The following is a 21,414-nucleotide window of genomic DNA, read 5'->3' as shown; positions in this document are numbered from 1 at the left end:
CCTTGACAATGTGTCTAGCTTAGTGTTCTAATCACCACACTGTGTTGTTGTTGTTGAGTGATTCACTTGGGGCCTTGACAATGTGTCTAGCTTAGTGGTCTAATCACCACACCTTGGTGTTGTTGTTGTTGAGTGATTCACTTGGGGCCTTGACAATGTGTCTAGCTTAGTGGTCTAATCACCACACCGTGGTGTTGTTGTTGTTGAGTGATTCACTTGGGGCCTTGACAATGCGTCTAGCTTAGTGGTCTAACCACCACACCGTGGTGTTGTTGTTGTTGAGTGATTCACTTGGGGCCTTGACAATGCGTCTAGCTTAGTGGTCTAATCACCACACCTTGGTGTTGTTGTTGTTGAGTGATTCACTTGGGGCCTTGACAATGCGTCTAGCTTAGTGGTCTAATCACCACACCTTGGTGTTGTTGTTGAGTGATTCACTTGGGGCCTTGACAATGTGTCTAGCTTAGTGGTCTAATCACCACACCTTGGTGTTGTTGTTGTTGTTGAGTGATTCACTTGGGGCCTTGACAATGTGTCTAGCTTAGTGGTCTAATCACCACACCTTGGTGTTGTTGTTGTTGAGTGATTCACTTGGGGCCTTGACAATGTGTCTAGCTTAGTGGTATAATCACCACACAGTGTTGTTGTTGTTGTTGAGTGATTCACTTGGGGCCTTGACAATGTGTCTAGCTTAGTGGTCTAATCACCACACCGTGGTGTTGTTGTTGTTGGTGAGTAATTCACTTGGGGCCTTGACAATGTGTCTAGCTTAGTGGTCTAATCACCACACCGTGTTGTTGAGTGATTCACTTGGGGCCTTGACAATGTGTCTAGCTTAGTGGCCTAATCACCACACAGTGTTGTTGTTGTTGTTGAGTGATTCACTTGGGGCCTTGACAATGTGTCTAGCTTAGTGGTCTAATCACCACACCTTGTTGTTGTTGAGTGATTCACTTGGGGCCTTGACAATGCGTCTAGCTTAGTGGTCTAATCACCACACCGTGTTGGTGTTGTTGTTGAGTGATTCACTTGGGGCCTTGACAATGTGTCTAGCTTAGTGGTCTAATCACCACACCGTGTTGTTGTTGAGTGATTCACTTGGGGCCTTGACAATGTGTCTAGCTTAGTGGTCTAATCACCACACCTTGGTGTTGTTGTTGTTGAGTGATTCACTTGGGGCCTTGACAATGTGTCTAGCTTAGTGGTCTAATCACCACACCGTGTTGTTGTTGAGTGATTCACTTGGGGCCTTGACAATGTGTCTAGCTTAGTGTTCTAATCACCACACTGTGTTGTTGTTGTTGAGTGATTCACTTGGGGCCTTGACAATGTGTCTAGCTTAGTGGTCTAATCACCACACCTTGGTGTTGTTGTTGTTGAGTGATTCACTTGGGGCCTTGACAATGTGTCTAGCTTAGTGGTCTAATCACCACACCGTGGTGTTTTGTTGTTGAGTGATTCACTTGGGGCCTTGACAATGCGTCTAGCTTAGTGGTCTAACCACCACACCGTGGTGTTGTTGTTGTTGAGTGATTCACTTGGGGCCTTGACAATGCGTCTAGCTTAGTGGTCTAATCACCACACCTTGGTGTTGTTGTTGTTGAGTGATTCACTTGGGGCCTTGACAATGCGTCTAGCTTAGTGGTCTAATCACCACACCTTGGTGTTGTTGTTGAGTGATTCACTTGGGGCCTTGACAATGTGTCTAGCTTAGTGGTCTAATCACCACACCTTGGTGTTGTTGTTGTTGTTGAGTGATTCACTTGGGGCCTTGACAATGTGTCTAGCTTAGTGGTCTAATCACCACACCTTGGTGTTGTTGTTGTTGAGTGATTCACTTGGGGCCTTGACAATGTGTCTAGCTTAGTGGTATAATCACCACACAGTGTTGTTGTTGTTGTTGAGTGATTCACTTGGGGCCTTGACAATGTGTCTAGCTTAGTGGTCTAATCACCACACCGTGGTGTTGTTGTTGTTGGTGAGTAATTCACTTGGGGCCTTGACAATGTGTCTAGCTTAGTGGTCTAATCACCACACCGTGTTGTTGAGTGATTCACTTGGGGCCTTGACAATGTGTCTAGCTTAGTGGCCTAATCACCACACAGTGTTGTTGTTGTTGTTGAGTGATTCACTTGGGGCCTTGACAATGTGTCTAGCTTAGTGGTCTAATCACCACACCTTGTTGTTGTTGAGTGATTCACTTGGGGCCTTGACAATGTGTCTAGCTTAGTGGTCTAATCACCACACCATGTTGTTGTTGAGTGATTCACTTGGGGCCTTGACAATGTGTCTAGCTTAGTGGTCTAATCACCACACCGTGTTGTTGAGTGATTCACTTGGGGCCTTGACAATGTGTCTAGCTTAGTGGTCTAATCACCACACAGTGTTGTTGTTGTTGAGTGATTCACTTGGGGCCTTGACAATGTGTCTAGCTTAGTGGTCTAATCACCACACCGTGTTGTTGTTGTTGTTGAGTGATTCACTTGGGGCCTTGACAATGTGTCTAGCTTAGTGGTCTAATCACCACACCGTGTAGTTGTTGTTGAGTGATTCACTTGGGGCCTTGACAATGTGTCTAGCTTAGTGGTCTAATCACCACACCATGTTGTTGTTGAGTGATTCACTTGTGGCCTTGACAATGTGTCTAGCTTAGTGGTCTAATCACCACACTGTGTTGTTGTTGTTGAGTGATTCACTTGGGACCTTGACAATGTGTCTAGCTTAGTGGTGTAATCACCACACCATGGTGTTGTTGTTGTTGAGTGATTCACGTGGGGCCTTGACAATGTGTCTAGCTTAGTGGTCTAATCACCACACCGTGTTGTTTTGTTGTTGTTGAGTGATTCACTTGGGGCCTTGACAATGTGTCTAGCTTAGTGGTCTAATTACCACACCGTGGTGTTGTTGTTGTTGTTGAGTGATTCACTTGGGGCCTTGACAATGTGTCTAGCTTAGTGGTCTAATCACCAGACCGTGTTGTTGTTGTTGATTGATTCACTTGGGGCCTTGACAATGCGTCTAGCTTAGTGGTCTAATCACCACACCGTGGTGTTGTTGTTGTTGAGTGATTCACTTGGGGCCTTGACAATGTGTCTAGCTTAGTGGTCTAATCACCACACCGTGGTGTTGTTGTTGAGTGATTCACTTGGGGCCTTGACAATGTGTCTAGCTTAGTGGTCTAATCACCACACCGTGTTGTTGTTGTTGAGTGATTCACTTCGGGCCTTCCAACACCGCCGGCGACGATTATCTCAACCGGTTCTGGGACTCCCCTAGGTCGACTCAGCCTCAAATGAGTAGCTGGTGTAGCGGTGTGTAGTAGTAAAACATCGCTAGCACTGGGGAGACAAAGGCGGCCGGGCGTGGTGCTGGCCACCCACCCCCCTCGTGTGCCACAGTGCCGGTAGCCTTCATAGCTGCTGCTCGCTAACAGCACTTGCCCCTACAGCCTGTTACAGGCTACACGGTGTGGGATCTTTGTGTTATTGTTTGGTGTAAACATGTCAACATGTTGTGAAATTCTATTCCCGTGGGCGTCGAGGGGATGGCCATGCCCTGGGCACGCCAGGTGAAGGCAGTGGCAGCAAGTATTCAAATCGCCATCACTTTCCATCTCTTTGGGGGGGGTTTGAGTGTTTCCCCCTCGCACGCCACGTGGAGTTTTCTCCCGGTGCTGCGATTTCCTCCCACACGTGTATAATAACAATAATAAGCACAACTGTTATTACATCTTAAAATAAAATAAAAACTAAATGCAGGACACTTAAGAAAAAAAAATTCACTCGATGTGGCTCTTGGATCAATAGGCACGTGTCAGCTAATTATAGCATTGTGTGGTCACAATGATCAGGAGCACGGGGTAGGCCTTACGTTGAGGGAACTCCATTTGAAGAACTTTGATGTTAAGCTAGATTCATCTTCTTTGGTTCTTTCGGTAAAGTCACCACCACGTAGAATGAGAATAAAATAATAAATTAATAAAATAAAATAACACGATAAAATTCTCACGACGTTTCGGCCACAACACAAGTGGCCTTCATCAGGTGAAGGGACAGCGCTCGCTCCAGCGCTGTCCTCTAGACAGTCTCGTCCCTTCATCTGATGAAGGCCACTTGTGTTGTGGCCGAAACGTCGTGAGAATTTTATTGTGTTATTTTATTTTATCAATTTATTATTTTATTCTCTTTCTACGTGATGGTGACTTTACCGAAAGAACCAAAGAAGATGAATCCTTGCAGTCACGAAAGCTTTAAATCGACAAATGAATCTAGATTCTCATTGCCAGTGCAGCAAAGCACAAAATCAATACAGTAACACCATGAAAATACAATTACCGATTGACGTATTGGGAAACTTGTTGCATTCGTATTTTTGAAAAATGTAAAAATTGCAGCAACAACGCTGTTTGCCCCCACCTCCATTAACGCTACAGCGTAAACAGACGGGCGGTGGCAATTAAAAAAAAATGATTCCCATTTAAACTTGTAAGTTGCTTTGCCGAGAGATCTCGCTGGTGCCATCTGGATTGCTCTGCAGCAGTGGCGCTGTCTTAATAAATTCCACATTTGTTTTTTTTTCTTGCGTGCACGTACACGGTGTCTGTGCGTCATGCAGGAAGACGGCTATCGGAGGAGTGTGCAAAGAATACAACATGGAGGGGAACGACAATGAAACCTTCAGCCGAAATTTGGGCAGCAGTTTTTCCACGCTCCCCGACTTCAAAATACGGTGCATCTTGGGCAGTGTTTCAGAGAATGAACGAGGTCACCGTCAATCTAGGCAGGTCCGGGAGCCATCGAGCCGTGGCCAGAGTCAGCTAGGGCAAGGTCGCGGTCAAACGGGGCCATTCCAGGTGATGTTGGGTCACGGGTGGTGTCAGATGGGACAAGGTGAAGGTCAATCTGGTGGGCAAATCCAGGGGCCATCGGTTCAAGGTTGGGGTAATAAAGGGCAGGGTCAGCCGGGGGAAGGCGACGGAGTGGCAATTCAAGGCCACAATCAGCCAGGGCAGGGGCCTTCGATTCAAGGTTGGGGTAATAAAGGGCAGGGTCAGCCGGGGGAAGGCGACGGAGTGGCAATTCAAGGCCACAATCAGCCAGGGCAGGGGCCATCGACTCAAGGTTGGGGTAATAAAGGGCAGGGTCAGCCGGGGGAAGGCGACGGAGTGGCAATTCAAGGCCACAATCAGCCAGGGCAGAGCCAATATCACGACGGGAAAAAAAAACCCCAATTGGGCCTAGGTCAGACTCAGCCAAAACAGGGTCAGCGTCAACCCGAGCAGGGCCAGGGACTGTCAGGGCACGCCCATGGTCTGCTGGGGCAAGGCCGAGGTCAACCTAATCAGGGCCTGAGTCAGCCAAGGCAATCTCATTGTCCACTGGGCCAAGTCCAGGAGCCATTGGGTCACGCTTGGGGTCAACTTGGACAAGGTCAAGTGGGTCGTGGTGAAACTGGACAGGTTCAACAAGGTCAAGCACAGAGGACGCTATTGCAAGGTCAGTCAACTTGGTCATGGTCAAGTGACACCGCCAAGGTCAAGGTATTCGTTTCAGCTGTAGATCATGGCCCCGTGTATCGCCTGGCTCCAATCTGTAAACCAATCGCGCCGCTTATTTTACTTAAAACGATCTCAATCCTCCGATGTCCACATTGATCGCCGAGCACGAATTCCGCTTGCGCTTTTCAACCGGCGTTTGACGTCAGAAGTACGGTGCGGCGCTCTGCTTAGTCATTGACGATAACGATGGTTAGGCAGCGCTTGCCCCAGGAACGCAGGAGGCGGTACGTCCGTCACGCCGCGATGAAAAGCGGCTCGGCCTAGGTGTGCGTGCCTAGGGCAGGTGGACCGCGTTGGCTAGGAGACGTTAACTACCTCGCCTGGTACGCAGGAGGGTCGTGGGTTCGATCCCGACCCCTGACGCCTGTTGCTGTGTATTTGGAGTTTGCGTGTCTCTCTCTCATCATCATCATCACGGTGGCTAGGAGACGTTAACTACCTCGCCCGGTACGCAGGAGGTCGTGGGTTCGATCCCGACCCCTGACGCCTGTTGCTGTGTATTTGGAGTTTGCGTGTCTCTCTCTCATCATCATCATCACGGTGGCTAGGAGATGTTAACTATCTCGCTCGGTACGCAGGAGGGTCGTGGGTTCGATCCCGACCCTGACGCCTGTTGCTGTGTATTTGGAGTTTGCGTGTCTCTCTCTCATCATCATCATCATCACGGTGGCTAGGAGATGTTAACTACCTCGCTCGGTACGCAGGAGGGGCGTGGGTTCGATCCCGACCCCTGACGCCCGTGCGTTTGAAAGTTTGCGCGTTCTCCCCACGGCGGTGTTGATGTTGCTCCATGCCCTGCGTTGTTTCCCCGCGCATTTAGAAAAACGTGACGTTTAAGAGTAATGCGGCTGATATACATTGACACGTGGTGATGAACCACTTTGTTGAGCTTATCAACTGTGGCCAGGTCGCTTCTGAACAAGAGCTACGTATCCGAGCGGGCTCTTACGTGGTAAAATAACAAGTTTAGTTTCGTTTAGTTGATGGGTTCCTTTAATGCTGGCTTTTGTCTCCAAAGTTTTTTTGGGAAAAAACTTTTGGTCAGTTCGCCGATTTTTCTACAGGGCAAGCACTTTATATCAGAACGCAATTTTACTGAAGATTTATTCATATTTATGATGCTCATCATAACCTCTCATTGCCGACAGACACCCCGACTGAGCTGAGCACTAAACCTCAGTTGGAAAGTTCTAAAAAGCGATACGTGTGTCAACGTGTACCAATGTACATCTCGTGCGGTGCTATTATGAACGATGTACTTTAATACTCTTTGGTTCTATTGGGTAAAGTCACGTAGGTGAAAATAAACCCAATAGAACCAATAGAACCAAAGAGTATGGATCCTAGCAGTCACGAAAGCTTTAAATCTAGGATGTACTTTAACTTAATTGTGCGCAATTTTTGTTCGCAGCTCAAGCAAACATCACTGAGCAGCATCAACCTCGGCAGAGCACGCCACCGCCGCCGCCGCTGCCGCTTGATGGGCAAGAGGCAAGATGACTCGCTGATCACATTGAAACGTGTCCACAGATGTGCATCGTTATTTCACATTAATAATACGGTCATTCTAAGAAAATACCGATTCATCTAGTTTCATATTCTCGGTTCTTTCGGTAAAGTCACCACGTAGAAGGGAAACGATACAATAATAAAAATATAAAACAATAAAATTCTCGCGACGTTTCAAACATCTGAACAAGCTGCCAAATCGCTCTCCGTGGTACTGACGTTTAAAAAAAACTTTTTTCAAATTTTCTTGCTGTGGTTTTCACACCTGACGATGATCGCTGCTTGTGTTGCAGTCGAAACGTCGTGATAATTTTATTGTTTCCCTTTCTACGTGGCGGTGACTTTACCGAAAGAACCGAGAATGTGAATCACTGCAGTCGTGAAAGCTTCAAGTGAAAATTTATTTAGTTTCACGAAGCTTGGGGCTGCTGCCACGGTGCGCAATGGTTCAGCACGCTGAACTTGCGGTCCACAAGGTCGTGATGTCCAGGCGTGCCAGGTTTAATAGGCACGTGTCTACAATGTCCCACCTCTGTCCACTCTGCAGTATATATTGGTACACCGCAGTTGAATGGCAGGCCGCATGTGGTGGGGTAAAGTGTGGGTACTACCATCACTTCCAAGACGTCTCCCCAGCGTGGAGGAGTTCAGCCCCTAGTGAGGGTTTCTCTACCAAGACGTCTTGAACAGCGTGGAAGAGTTCAGCCCCTAGTGAGGGTGTCTTTACCAAGACGTCTTGAACAGCGTGGAAGAGTTCAGCCCCTAGTGAGGGCTTCTCTACCAAGACATCTTGAACAGCGTGGAAGAGTTCAGTCTCTAGTGAGGGTTTCTCTACCAAGACATCTTGAACAGCGTGGAAGAGTTCAGCCCCTAGTGAGGGTTTCTCTTCCAAGACGTCTTGAACAGCGTGGAAGAGTTCAGCCCCTAGTGAGGGTTTCTCTTCCAAGACGTCTTGAACAGCGTGGAAGAGTTCAGCCCCTAGTGAGGGTTTCTCTTCCAAGATGTCTTGAACAGCGTGGAAGAGTTCATCCCCTAGTGAGGGTTTCTCTACCAAGACGTCTTGAACAGCGTGGAAGAGTTCAGCCCCTAGTGAGGGTTCCTCTACCAAGACGTCTTGAACGGCGTGGAAGAGTTCAGCCCCTAGTGAGGGTTTCACTTCCAAGACGTCTTGAACAGCGTGGAAGAGTTCAGCCCCTAGTGAGGGTTTCTCTACCAAGACGTCTTGAACGGCGTGGAAGAGTTCAGCCCCTAGTGAGGGTTCCTCTACCAAGACGTCTTGAACAGCGTGGAAGAGTTCAGCCCCTAGTGAGGGTTTCTCTTCCTTTAAGACGTCTTGAACAGCGTGGAAGAGTTCAGCCCCTAGTGAGGGTTTCTCTTCCAAGACGTCTTGAACAGCGTGGAAGAGTTCAGCCCCTAGTGAGGGTTTCTCTACCAAGACATCTTGAACAGCGTGGAAGAGTTCAGCCCCTAGTGAGGGTTTCTCTTCCAAGACGTCTTGAACAGCGTGGAAGAGTTCAGCCCCTAGTGAGGGTTCCTCTACCAAGACGTCTTGAACAGCGTGGAAGAGTTCAGCCCCTAGTGAGGGTTTCTCTACCAAGACGTCTTGAACAGCGTGGAAGAGTTCAGCCCCTAGTGAGGGTTTCTCTTCCAAGACGTCTTGAACAGCGTGGAAGAGTTCAGCCCCTAGTGAGGGTTTCTCTTCCAAGATGTCTTGAACAGCGTGGAAGAGTTCAGCCCCTAGTGAAGGTTTCTCTACCAAGACGTCTTGAACAGCGTGGAAGAGTTCAGCCCCTAGTGAGGGTTCCTCTACCAAGACGTCTTGAACGGCGTGGAAGAGTTCAGCCCCTAGTGAGGGTTTCACTTCCAAGGCGTCTTGAACAGCGTGGAAGAGTTCAGCCCCTAGTGAGGGTTTCTCTTCCAAGACGTCTTGAACAGCGTGGAAGAGTTCAGCCCCTAGTGAGGGTTTCTCTACGAAGACGTCTTGAACAGCGTGGAAGAGTTCAGCCCCTAGTGAGGGTTTCTCTTCCAAGACGTCTTGAACAGCGTGGAAGAGTTCAGCCCCTAGTGAGGGCTTCTCTACCAAGACATCTTGAACAGCGTGGAAGAGTTCAGTCTCTAGTGAGGGTTTCTCTACCAAGACATCTTGAACAGCGTGGAAGAGTTCAGCCCCTAGTGAGGGTTTCTCTTCCAAGACGTCTTGAACAGCGTGGAAGAGTTCAGCCCCTAGTGAGGGTTCCTCTACCAAGACGTCTTGAACAGCGTGGAAGAGTTCAGCCACTAGTGAGGGTTCCTCTACCAAGACGTCTTGAACAGCGTGGAAGAGTTCAGCCCCTAGTGAGGGTTTCTCTACCAAGACGTCTTGAACAGCGTGGAAGAGTTCAGCCCCTAGTGAGGGTTTCTCTTCCAAGACGTCTTGAACAGCGTGGAAGAGTTCAGCCCCTAGTGAGGGTTTCTCTTCCAAGATGTCTGGAACAGCGTGGAAGAGTTCAGCCCCTAGTGAGGGTTTCTCTACCAAGACGTCTTGAACAGCGTGGAAGAGTTCAGCCCCTAGTGAGGGTTCCTCTACCAAGACGTCTTGAACGGCGTGGAAGAGTTCAGCCCCTAGTGAGGGTTTCACTTCCAAGACGTCTTGAACAGCGTGGAAGAGTTCAGCCCCTAGTGAGGGTTTCTCTACCAAGACGTCTTGAACGGCGTGGAAGAGTTCAGCCCCTAGTGAGGGTTCCTCTACCAAGACGTCTTGAACAGCGTGGAAGAGTTCAGCCCCTAGTGAGGGTTTCTCTTCCAAGACGTCTTGAACAGCGTGGAAGAGTTCAGCCCCTAGTGAGGGTTTCTCTTCCAAGACGTCTTGAACAGCGTGGAAGAGTTTAGCCCTTAGTGAGGGTTTCTCTTCCACGACGTCTTGAACAGCGTGGAAGAGTTCAGCCCCTAGTGAGGGTTTCTCTACCAAGACGTCTTGAACAGCGTGGAAGAGTTCAGCCCCTAGTGAGGGTTTCTCTACCAAGACGTCTTGAACAGCGTGGAAGAGTTCAGCCCCTAGTGAGGGTTCCTCTACCAAGACGTCTTGAACAGCGTGGAAGAGTTCAGCCCCTAGTGAGGGTTTCTCTACCAAAACGTCTTGAACAGCGTGGAAGAGTTCAGCCCCTAGTGAGGGTTTCTCTTCCAAGACGTCTTGAACAGCGTGGAAGAGTTCAGCCCCTAGTGAGGGTTTCTCTTCCAAGACGTCTCCCCAGCGTGGAAGAGTTCAGCCCCTAGTGAGGGTTTCTCTACCAAGACGTCTTGAACAGCGTGGAAGAGTTCATCCCCTAGTGAGGGTTTCTCTTCCAAGACGTCTTGAACAGCGTGGAAGAGTTCAGCCCCTAGTGAGGGTTTCTCTACCAAGACGTCTTGAACAGCATGGAAGAGTTCAGCCCCTAGTGAGGGTTTCTCTAACCAAGACGTCTTGAACAGCGTGGAAGAGTTCAGCCCCTAGTGAGGGTTTCTCTTCCTTTAAGACGTCTTGAACAGCGTGGAAGAGTTCAGCCCCTAGTGAGGGTTTCTCTACGAAGACGTCTTGAACTGCGTGGAAGAGTTCAGCCCTTAGTGAGGGTTTCTCTTCCAAGACGTCTTGAACAGCGTGGAAGAGTTCAGCCCCTAGTGAGGGTTTCTCTACCAAGACGTCTTGAACAGCGTGGAAGAGTTCAGCCCCTAGTGAGGGTTTCACTTCCAAGACGTCTTGAACAGCGTGGAAGAGTTCAGCCCCTAGTGAGGGTTTCTCTACCAAGACGTCTCCCCAGCGTGGAAGAGTTCAGCCCCTAGGGAGGGTTTCTCTTCCAAGACGTCTTGAACAGCGTGGAAGAGTTCAGCCCCTAGTGAGGGTTTCTCTACCAAGACGTCTCCCCAGCGTGGAAGAGTTCAGCCCCTAGGGAGGGTTTCTCTTCCAAGACGTCTTGAACAGCGTGGAAGAGTTCAGCCCCTAGTGAGGGTTTCTCTACCAAGACGTCTCCCCAGCGTGGAAGAGTTCAGCCCCTAGTGAGGGTTTTTCTTCCAAGACGTCTTGAACAGCGTGGAAGAGTTCAGCCTCTACTGAGCGCCCTCTAGTGGAGGCCCTTTTGCCAGCAGTGATTACGATCAAACAATTTCAGATCTGCGCCTTAAACCTTTTTACGTTCACAGCACTTGGCAAAGACGTTTTAAGGGAAAGTTAATTTAAAAAATAAAAAAACCGTGTATTTGTGCTTGTACATGACTTGATCGAGTTTTCGGTTGAAATGGAGTAATAATAATCAGTTCAACACGTAGGCTTTCACGACCAATTATATTCGTATAATAAATGTTTTTTGGGTTATATCGCGTAAAGTATGAATGTGTAAATGTTGTGGATTTACTCTCCGACACACCGGTGGGCCGAAGTAGTAATTCACTGGCGCGTTTTGTTTACGTGACAAACCTCACTGGCTGGGTCGGGTGGTGGAGGGTAACGACACACACTTACGCGAGCCAACCCAAGAACGTTTATCGCGAATGATCGGTCATCGGGCAGCGGAAAATCTTGATGTGTTCACGACACTACGGCTTGGGAAGCTGCTGACACACGCTCCTCATGCCGTGTGTTGTGTTTGGTTGTTTTTTTTTCTTCGCAGAATAAAGATCACGTCTCAAGGACGTACAATTCTTTGCGCTGTGAAATGAACAAGTTGAACATGTGGAAGGTCAGAGTTCACTCTGAGCTCAGCAAAAAGGAGGAGGCTGTCAGAATGGCCCAGGAGACGGCCGACGCTCTGCAGAAATCAACTCGACAAACACAGGTGGGTAGCAGCAGCAGTAAGTGGTCTCATTTCTCTAAAGCAGTGCTTCTCAGTGTGGTCACTCACCCCCGGTATCACCGGTGGTCCACCACGCTCCTCCGGGTGGTCCTCAGGGCTGTGAGTAACACAGGTGGGCAACAGCAGCAGCAGTAAGTGGTCTTATTTCTCTAAAGCAGTGCTTCTCACAGTGTGGTCACCCTCCCTCCCTCCCCCGTACCACCGGTGGTCCTCCATGCTCCTCCGGGTGGTTCGCGGGGTTGTGATGCAGGCTGATCCGGAGAGTAATTACAATGTACGTCATTATTATTATTAAATTAAACTCGTGATATTTAAAAATTAGGTGAGGAAAAACGACCTTAACCCTCGGGTCTAAATGCGCCCCCCCTAAAAAAAAACCTCGTAGCTGCGTTTAAAAAAATAAAGCGTTTGTATTCCCGTAATATGAGTGATTTAGTGTTACTGCTATTTAGAGAAACAAGCGAATGCATTTTGTTGCTAGGGGTGGCTGAGTTGGTTTGCGGGCCGACGACTTGTCGAGTTTCCGCGGAGTATTTGTGCATTGCGCGCGGTCATTCTCTTGGCCTTTAATCTTTGGTTACTTCGGTAAAGTCACGTGGTAGGTATAAAGATGATAAAATGTCCACGACGTTTCGATCGCAACACCTTTGTCCTAGGGCGGTAAAAAAAGTAATCCCTGCAGTGGAACTGCTGAACCAGCGAGAGAGTCCTGTCACAACAACAACAACAGCAGCAGCAGCAAGAGGTTTAATTTTTATTTTCGCCTGAGGACGACCGCCGCCTGTGGTGTCGCGATGGAAACGTCGTGATTTGATTTATTATTTTGTGTTGTATTTTTATACGCGCTACGCGACTTTACTTGAATGAAAGCAAAGACTGTGGATTCCTGCGGTGACGAAAAACTTCAAATCTCTTAGTCTTATTAAATTTTTATTTAAATATTTCGTGACTGCAGGGATTCATATTCTTGGTTCTTTCGGTAAAGTCACCGCCACGTTGAAGGGAATCAATAAAATAATACAAATTTAAAACGATCAAATTATCATGACGTTTCGACTGCAACGCAAGCGATCATCGTCAGGTGTGAAAACCACAGCAAGAAAACAATTTTCACCGCCGCTCTTTAAAAAAAAATTCTTGCTGTGGTTTTCACACCTGATGATGATTGCTTGTGTTGCAGTCGAAACGTCGTGAGACTTTTATTGTTTGATATTTTTTATTATTTTATTGTTTCCCTTCTACGTGGTGGTGACTTTACCGAATGAACCAAAGATTATGGATTCCTGCAGTGACGTAAACTTCAAATCTCTTCTTCGTCTTCTTCTTGATTCTTTCGGTAAAGTCGCCACGTAGAAGGGAAAAAATAAAATAATAAAAATTTAAAACAATAAAATTCTCACGACGTTTCGACTGCAACGCAAGCGATCATCATCAGGTGTGAAAACCACCGCAAGAAAAAAATGTCACCGCCACTTTTTTAAAATTTTCTTTCTGTGGTTTTCACACCTGACGATGATTGCTTGTGTTGCCGTCGAAACGTCGTGAGAATTATATTGTTTTATATTTTTATTACTTTATTGTTTCCCTTCTACGTGGTGACTTTACCGAAAGAACCAAAAATAAATCTCTTAGTCTTGTCGACTAAAGCAGTGAAACGCTTTCATTCAATGTTGGTGTGAGTGGCTCCTCATTTCTCCAAACCCAAACATTTATTGTCAGCTAATCGGTAAACTTCATCAATCTTTTGACGTAGACACGTAGCCAATGATCAGGTTTGGTTTTCCTCAGTGCACTGTGTGTATGTTGAACTTCTTTCACACCGTACGTAGCCAACCGTGCTGTGTGTGTATATTGAACATCTTTCACACCGTACGTAGCCAACCGTGCTATGTGTGTGTGTGTGTTGAACTTCTTTCACACCGTACGTAGCCAACCGTGCTATGTGTGTGTATGTTGAACATCTTTCACACCGTACGTAGCCAACCGTGCTACGTGTGTGTATGTTGAACTTCTTTCACACCGTACGTAGCCAACCGTGCTATGTGTGTGTTTGTTGAACTTCTTTCACACCGTACGTAGCCACCTGTGCTATGTGTGTGTATGTTGAACTTCTTTCACACCGTACGTAGCCAACCGTGCTACGTGTGTGTATGTTGAACTTCTTTCACACCGTACGTAGCCAACCGTGCTATGTGTGTGTGTATGTTGAACATCTTTCACACTGTACGTAGCCAACCGTGCTACGTGTGTGTATGTTGAACATCTTTCACACCGTACGTAGCCAACCGTGCTGTGTGTGTGTTTGTTGAACTTCTTTCACACCGTACGTAGCCAACCGTGCTATGTGTGTGTATGTTGAACATCTTTCACAGTACGTAGCCAACCGTGCTACGTGTGTGTATGTTGAACTTCTTTCACACCGTACGTAGCCAACCGTGCTCAATGGGAGATGCAGTGGCATCTCAAATAACGTTGCTACATTTGCATATTGTTTCAGACTCATTAATTTCGTCTGGTTATAATCACGATTAGGTTGTTTTTGTGGATTCCCCATAGTCATCATTATGATTGGTAATTGTGTCCACTCATCATTCGTCATTGTTAACTAAAATAGAGAAACACTTGGTTTGCCAAGACAATAATTTAAAGGTGCTTCTAATCTGTTTGTAGCTTCAACTGGACAGCAATAAGATTCGTGTCTGTGGTTCCTCAGCGATCGCTTTGTCTGCATGATTGACGATGCTTTATGAAACCCGAACGTCATTATCAGTGCTGTGTGTCAGATAACAATTATCAGACAACTGTGTTGAAGCGGTATGCGTCACCTCAGCGAAGTGTGTGTGTCGTGTTTCCTTTCAGCTTGAAAATGTACACCTCAGCGCGCAACTTCAAGACGTGATTGACATCAAAGGAGATTTAATGGAGAAGTAAGAAGTTATTCATTTCCCTCGAATTTCATCTTTGTCCTCTGTTTAGGTTCCTAAACTTACTGGAGAAACCCGAAGAGCAATGAAGCTCTTTTTTTTGTAACAAATGTCCGGTAGATTTCAGAGATGTCCGGTGGACTCAGGGGCGAGGAGCCAGGATTTTGACTTTGGGGGGGTTGCTGACTTCAACATTCTGAGATATCTCAGTGTGTTTGTGTTTTCCAATGGGCACCACAAATGTATAAAACTAATTATTGGATTTGAGCTGCGGAGTTTATTAATAGGTCGGAGCCGCCGACGTGGCCAGTAAGTTCGATAAGTTCGCAAGGCTGCCGCTCAAGCAGCCTGCAGGGCAGCACGCAAGGTGGCAGCCTGCAGGGCAGCACACAAGGTGGCAGCCTGCAGGGCAGCACGAGGTGACATCACAAGGTGACATCACAAGGTGGCAGCACAAGGTGGTAGCCTGCAGGGCAGCACAAGGTGACAGCCTGCAGGGCAGCACACAAGGTGGCAGCCTGCAGGGCAGCACAAGGTGGCAGCCTGCAGGGCAGCACGAGGTGGCAGCACACAAGGTGACATCACAAGGTGGCAGCTGGCAGGGCAGCAGCACAAGGTGGCAGTCTGCAGGGCAGCACAAGGTGACATCACAAGGTGGTAGCCTGCAGGGCAGCACACGGGGTGGTAGCCTGCAGGGCAGCACACAAGGTGGTAGCCTGCAGGGCAGCACACGAGGTGGCAGCCTGCAGGGCAGCACAAGGTGACAGCCTGCAGGGCAGCACACAAGGTGGCATCACAAGGTGGCAGCCTGCGGCATTTTGCAGCAGCCGGATATCCGGTTATCCCGATTGCCGACTTCCCCAAATTTTCAGGGGGGGGGGCTGACCCCCCCCATCCCCCCCTGTTGCTCCGCCCCTGAGTGGACTACTGGGTGGAGGTCAGAGGTCACGCCGGCAGAACAAACGAGCGACTTGTTGATGACACCAACATCCTCTCTGCATTTTCATTTTAAAAACTTTCGCGACTGCAGGAATTCACGTTCTTTGGTTCTTTCTGTAAAGTCACAGAAAACAACAAAATCACGGTGAGTTTTTATTTTGTTGTTTCCCTTCTACGTGACTTCACCGAAAGAACCAAGAATATCTTCATCTGCAATGCGCTTTGCCTTAAAATGGCGGATACGTTCCTACGAAGGTTTTCTGACCCGCCGTCCTTGCAATGTGCCCGTGTCCGTAAGGATCCGTGCCACCAGGCAGATGTGTGACGATCTGAAGGGCCAGTCCTCTTCAGTGCAACAAACATTAACCAGAGGTACATTCTCAACATTCGCCGACCATTGGACGTTGCCGGTGTTACACGTTTAGTGATTAAACTTGCTTGTCGTTGACTCACGTGGGTCACGTGCGTACGGTGATAATGGACGTTGACGGTGTAACACGTTTAGTGATTAAACTTGATTGTCGTTGACTCACGTGGGTCCCATGCGTACGGTGATAATGACATTGACGGTGTAACACGTTTAGTGATTAAACTTGATTGTCGTTGACTCACGTGGGTCACGTGCGTACGGTGATAATGGACGTTGACGGTGTAACACGTTTAGTGATTAAACTTGCTTGTCGTTGACTCACGTGGGTCACGTCCGCACGGTGATAATGGCAGCTGAAACAGAACAAGAAGAAGTGGAAGCTGTTCATTCGTCGCTGAAAGCAGAACTGAAGGTAAAATGTGTGATGCTTTTTAAATTTTGTTTTCATTTAATTGTATTTCTTGAGAAACGTGTAACGGTATGAACGTACGCACGTGCACATTTAACATTAATGCTGGATCCCCGCTGTCATCCTCTCTTAAAGACGTTTGCGGTGACTTTCAGCGAATTGAATTTAAAGTCTCAAAATGACAAGAATATTGAGTTGGGCAAAGGTGAGTCTCGTGCCGGGTGACGCAATGCACGGCTGCTCAGTGATACGCAGAGCACTGTCGATGATGATCAATGACCGTTGTGGTTTTTACTGGATGAATATTGACGCGCTCAGCCACTTTGTCGAACGTGCGACGCGCGTGTGTCGTACGCAGTGGAAGCAGCCGTGGAAGCGACGGGGAGAGCGCGGTGGGACTTTGTAAACAAGTTGACGATTAAAGAAAGCCAGGTTCGCGCGAATTCATGAGCTCATCGCTTTTGCTCACATTTTAAATGCATGACGCGTGTGTCGTACGCAGTGGAAGCAGCTGTGGAAGAAATGGAAAGAGCGCGGTGGGACTTTGTAAACAAGTTGACGATTAAAGAAAGCCATGTTCGGGCGAATCCACGAGCTGATCGCTTTTGCTCACATTTTAAATGCACGTTGGGATAAAAAAAAAATTGGATTAAATGACCATGCATTACCTTTTACAAACCAGTGTGTATATATATAGCTCAAACCCCAAGGGTCTGTTATAATTCAGGCTCATTAATTTTTGTTGATTTCAAATGTAAGAAATGCAGCTCCTAAAGGCATGCCTGTCTCAATCATAAAATATCCTTTGAAGATCAAGATCACCTTCAAATAAAAACTGATATATTAATGTTCCTATCCCATACTATTGCCTTTAACGCCTACTATTGCCATTGTGTACAGTGTTCATACATTGCTTTTACAATTTACAAACGTCTGTATAACAATATAATGCTTAAAATGTGAATTATTTCCACTTTAGAACGTATTCAGTGCCCTAAACGCATTTGTTCAACGAAATATATGGGATCTGCACATTTCGACCTCTTTGTCTTGATTTCTCAAGTTCATTTCAGTCTGGTAAACACAACTTATCTGACTTCAATGATGACTTTCAAACCAGAAAACTCGCCTTGCCCAGCAGTAGGTCATTTCATAGATCCGTGCGTAAAGTCGTATTATTATCTTTGTCGTTCAGTAGTTAGCAAACAGAGAGTTCCGTCTTTTCACTCTTAGGCCAAAGAAATGTCCGAGCTGTTGGAGTTAAAAAATGAAGAGCTCAAAATGGCCTCGCAAAAGCTGCAAGATTCCATTGAAAGCTGCGCTCGACTCGAAGAAACAGAGCGTGAGAGCACACTTCAAGTTGCCCGCTTTTTATTGCCAACGAGCCCGGATGTGTTTGTGCGTGTGCGCGGTGGGCAAATGTCTGCACGTCCCGACCGTGAAAGTCGATCCCGATTTCATTTGTTTTGCGTGAATTAACAGGCAACTTTCAAGCACGGCTTGAGCAAATGCAGAAAGAAAGTGGTACCCTGAAACTCGAAGTAAATCGCCGTCGGGAAATTGAAAGCACGCTGCAGGTGACCTATCCGTTCATTTTTTTTATTTAAAGCTTTCGTGACTGCAGCGATTCATATTCTTAGCTCTTTCGGTAAAGTCACCACGTTGAAGGGAAACAAAATAATAAAATATATTTAAAACAAGAAAAATTCTCACGACGTTTCGACCATAACACAAACGGTCGTCATCAGGTGTGTCGGTTTGCATTAATTTATTTATTTTTAAACGGTGTTTAAACGGTGTTTTAAAAATAAATACATTAATGCAAACCGACACACCTGATGATGACCGTTTGTGTTATGGTCGAAACGTCGTGAGAATTTTTATTGTTTTATATATATTTTATTATTTTTATTGTTTCCCTTCAACGTGACTTTACCGAAAGAGCTAAGAATATGTATCCGTTCATATTTATTACATCGCTAATATTGTCTGCATTCCTTAACTGGATATTTTTAACGGAATGGTTTTCTTTTTGATTTAAAGCTTTGGTCACTGCAGGGATTCATATTCTTGGTTCTTTCGGGTAAAGTCGCCACGTAGAAAGGAAACAATAAAATAATAAAAATATACAACAATAAAATTCTCACGACGTTTCGACGGCAACTCAAGCAATCATCATCAGGTGTGAACACCACAGCAAGAAACATTTTTCACCGCCACTTATTCCAAATGTTCTTGCTGTGGTTTTCACACCTGATGATGATTGCTTGTGTTGCCGTCGAAACGTCGTGAGAATTTAATTGTTTGATATTTTAATCATTTTATAGTTTCCCTTCTACGTGGCGACTTTACCGAAAGAACCAAGAATAAGGAATGGTTTTCTCTTAGCCTTTTTGGAAAAGTCTCAAGCTTTTTTCACTGTATCTGAACAAATGCAGCGGGTCACCCGCCTCATCGATTTCATCATCGTACGGTCTGAATGCAGGCTGGGATGCAAAACGCGGAGAGAAGTTTTGCGGAGAAGGAGCGAGAGTTCACCGCAAGCACCGCGGGGCAGCGGCTGTCGTGCGACAAGCTGCAGCACGAACGTCGGGACCTGAACGTGATTGTGCAAAACCTGGAGAAGGCAAACGAAGAGTTGACAGCAGCAGCCAGCCAGAGGCAAGTGGTGAACTTTTACAACATGGAACGTGGCGCGTGCCGAGACATTAATCATCGATTTAAAGCGTTCGTGACTGCAAGGATTAATTGTATTAAATAATAAATTAATAAAATTAAATAACACGATAAAATTCTCACGACGTTTCGGCCACAACACAAGCGGCCTTCATCAGGTGAAGGGACGAGACTGCCTCAGCGCTCCAGCGCTGTCCTCCAGACATTCTCGTCCCTTCACCTGATGAAGGCCGCTTGTGTCGTGGCCCGAAATGTCGTGAGAATTTTATCGTGTCATTTTATCAATTTATTATTTTATTCTCAATCTACGTGATGGTGACTTTACCGAAAGAACCAAAGAAGATGTTAATTATTGTTGCGTCGCTATTGTCACGTACTACGCTGGTTGACGCAGGAAAGCCCCACGGCGGTGTTCTTCACTCATTTTCAGAGGTGGCGGAGGGCGAGGGCGGGTCGGGGGGGGTGGGGCACGTCCGCCGATAAGACACGGTACAGCGTGAGGGCCGCCACACGTTTTAACACCGCTGGGTTTGACAGCAGCACACGAGGACGACGACGACGACGACGATGGGGAGGTGATTTCAGATCTGGGTATTGTCAGGGGCCGCACAAGAGGCCACCAGGGGCCGCTCGTGGCCCGCCGGCCTTGCAGTGAAGGACACTGCCCCGCAGTGTTCACGTTTAGAAGGGGGTCTGCAATTGTTTTGCAGTAGGGGGCGACAATTGCTTCGTGTTTCCCCCAATTAAGTTATTAGCGAGTTTTCAAGTTTGTGAATTGCAGACGTTGGGAGCTACTAAGGAGAAGGCGCTGCATTGCGTAGAACATCTCTGACTGTTGTGGTATCTGTAAAGCAAAACAAATACAGTACATATTCTTAGTTTTTTCGGTAAAGTCACGTTGAAGAGAAACAACAAAATAACAAAATATATATAAAACAATAAAAAATTCTCACGACGTTTCGACCATAACTCAAACGGTCATCATCAGGTGTGTCGGTTTGCATAAATGTATTTTGAAAACGGCATATTTATTTATATATATAAAAATAACGTTTGCGTCACGCGCAACGATTGGCTGTTTGCCAGGACTAGTCCATCTATTTTTTGAAAAGAGGAGGGGGGAGACGAAATTTGTTTTTATGTATGCTGTCTGAAAGCCACTGTAAGCGTGAACAATCAATCAAGAACTGAAATGATTTATCAAATCTTTCCAATGATTGCTAAGATAGAATCCATCTTCTCGGTTGAAATTGTCTCTGTGTTTGTATATGTGGATAGCCTCATGAACGAATCTCTCATGGAAGCCAGATGGCTTACAAAGAACCTCCGTCTTGGAAAAGTCAATGGCATGTGAGCCTACTGAATTAGAACAATGATCTGCTACGGCCGAGGTGTTGGTCCTACCGTGTTTAAGGTCTGCTTTATGTTCACGAATGCGGTCCGAGATATGGCGTTTGGTTTCTCCAATGTAACTACTACCACAGAGGCAACTTAGTTTGTAGACACCAGGGTATTGTATGTCCGGAATCACATCTTTTACAGACGGAACCAGATCACGGATTTTATGTAATGTGTTGAAACGGACCTGGATCTTGTGTTTATTCAAGATTTTGGAGATCTTTTTTGTGATCCCAGCAATGTAGGGTAAAGTGATGGTTTTGAAAGGCTCCTCAAGAGGGTTCTTCTTCATGGTTTGAGTGATAGCTTTGCGGATTGTATAGTCGGAGTAACCATTAGCCCTAAGAGCTTGGTGTACGTGCTTGAGTTCACTGCTTATGTGTTCCTGGTCGGATATGCATATATGCAGGATATGCATATATGCATATCCGACCAGGAACACATAAGCAGTGAACTCGGCCGTAGCAGTGAACTCGGCCGTAGCAGATCATTGTTCTAATTCAGTAGGCTCACATGCCATTGACTTTTCCAAGACGGAGGTTCTTTGTAAGCCATCTGGCTTCCATGAGAGATTCGTTCATGAGGCTATCCACATATACAAACACAGAGACAATTTCAACCGAGAAGATGGATTCTATCTTAGCAATCATTGGAAAGATTTGATAAATCATTTCAGTTCTTGATTGATTGTTCACGCTTACAGTGGCTTTCAGACAGCATACATAAAAACAAATTTCGTCTCCCCCCTCCTCTTTTCAAAACATAGATGGACTAGTCCTGGCAAACAGCCAATCGTTGCGCGTGACGCAAACGTTATTTTTATATATATA

At 46.7% G+C, this 21,414-nt stretch overlaps 1 protein-coding gene across 3 annotated transcripts in view; it reads left to right on the top strand.

Moving 5' to 3' along the window:
• Positions 1–21,414, top strand: part of LOC116937168 (uncharacterized) — a 40,615-nt gene that overhangs the window by 1,091 nt on the left and 18,110 nt on the right. For 2 of the 3 annotated variants that reach the window (XM_076061165.1, XM_076061166.1), the window contains exons 1-11: positions 4,620–5,495; positions 6,969–7,048; positions 11,686–11,850; positions 14,728–14,795; positions 16,030–16,103; positions 16,455–16,513; positions 16,646–16,715; positions 16,869–16,942; positions 17,744–17,852; positions 17,993–18,087; positions 18,996–19,171. In XM_076061165.1, the coding sequence (XP_075917280.1) occupies positions 4,652–5,495; positions 6,969–7,048; positions 11,686–11,850; positions 14,728–14,795; positions 16,030–16,103; positions 16,455–16,513; positions 16,646–16,715; positions 16,869–16,942; positions 17,744–17,852; positions 17,993–18,087; positions 18,996–19,171 (1,814 nt within the window). In that variant the 5' untranslated portion in view covers positions 4,620–4,651. Of the gene's footprint in view, positions 1–4,614; positions 5,496–6,968; positions 7,049–11,685; positions 11,851–14,727; positions 14,796–16,029; positions 16,104–16,454; positions 16,514–16,645; positions 16,716–16,868; positions 16,943–17,743; positions 17,853–17,992; positions 18,088–18,995; positions 19,172–21,414 lie in introns of those variants that run through there. The other variant, XM_076061167.1, reaches the window with a different exon arrangement.

The sequence above is a fragment of the Petromyzon marinus genome, unplaced genomic scaffold (assembly GCF_048934315.1).
Source record: "Petromyzon marinus isolate PM22_M1 ecotype Great Lakes invasive population unplaced genomic scaffold, UKy_Petmar_22M1.pri1.0 PM_G_Scaffold_298, whole genome shotgun sequence".
Taxonomy (NCBI): Eukaryota; Metazoa; Chordata; class Hyperoartia; order Petromyzontiformes; family Petromyzontidae; genus Petromyzon; species Petromyzon marinus.
The sequence above is the reverse complement of the archived record's forward strand: the minus strand, read 5'-3'. Positions and strand labels throughout refer to the sequence as shown.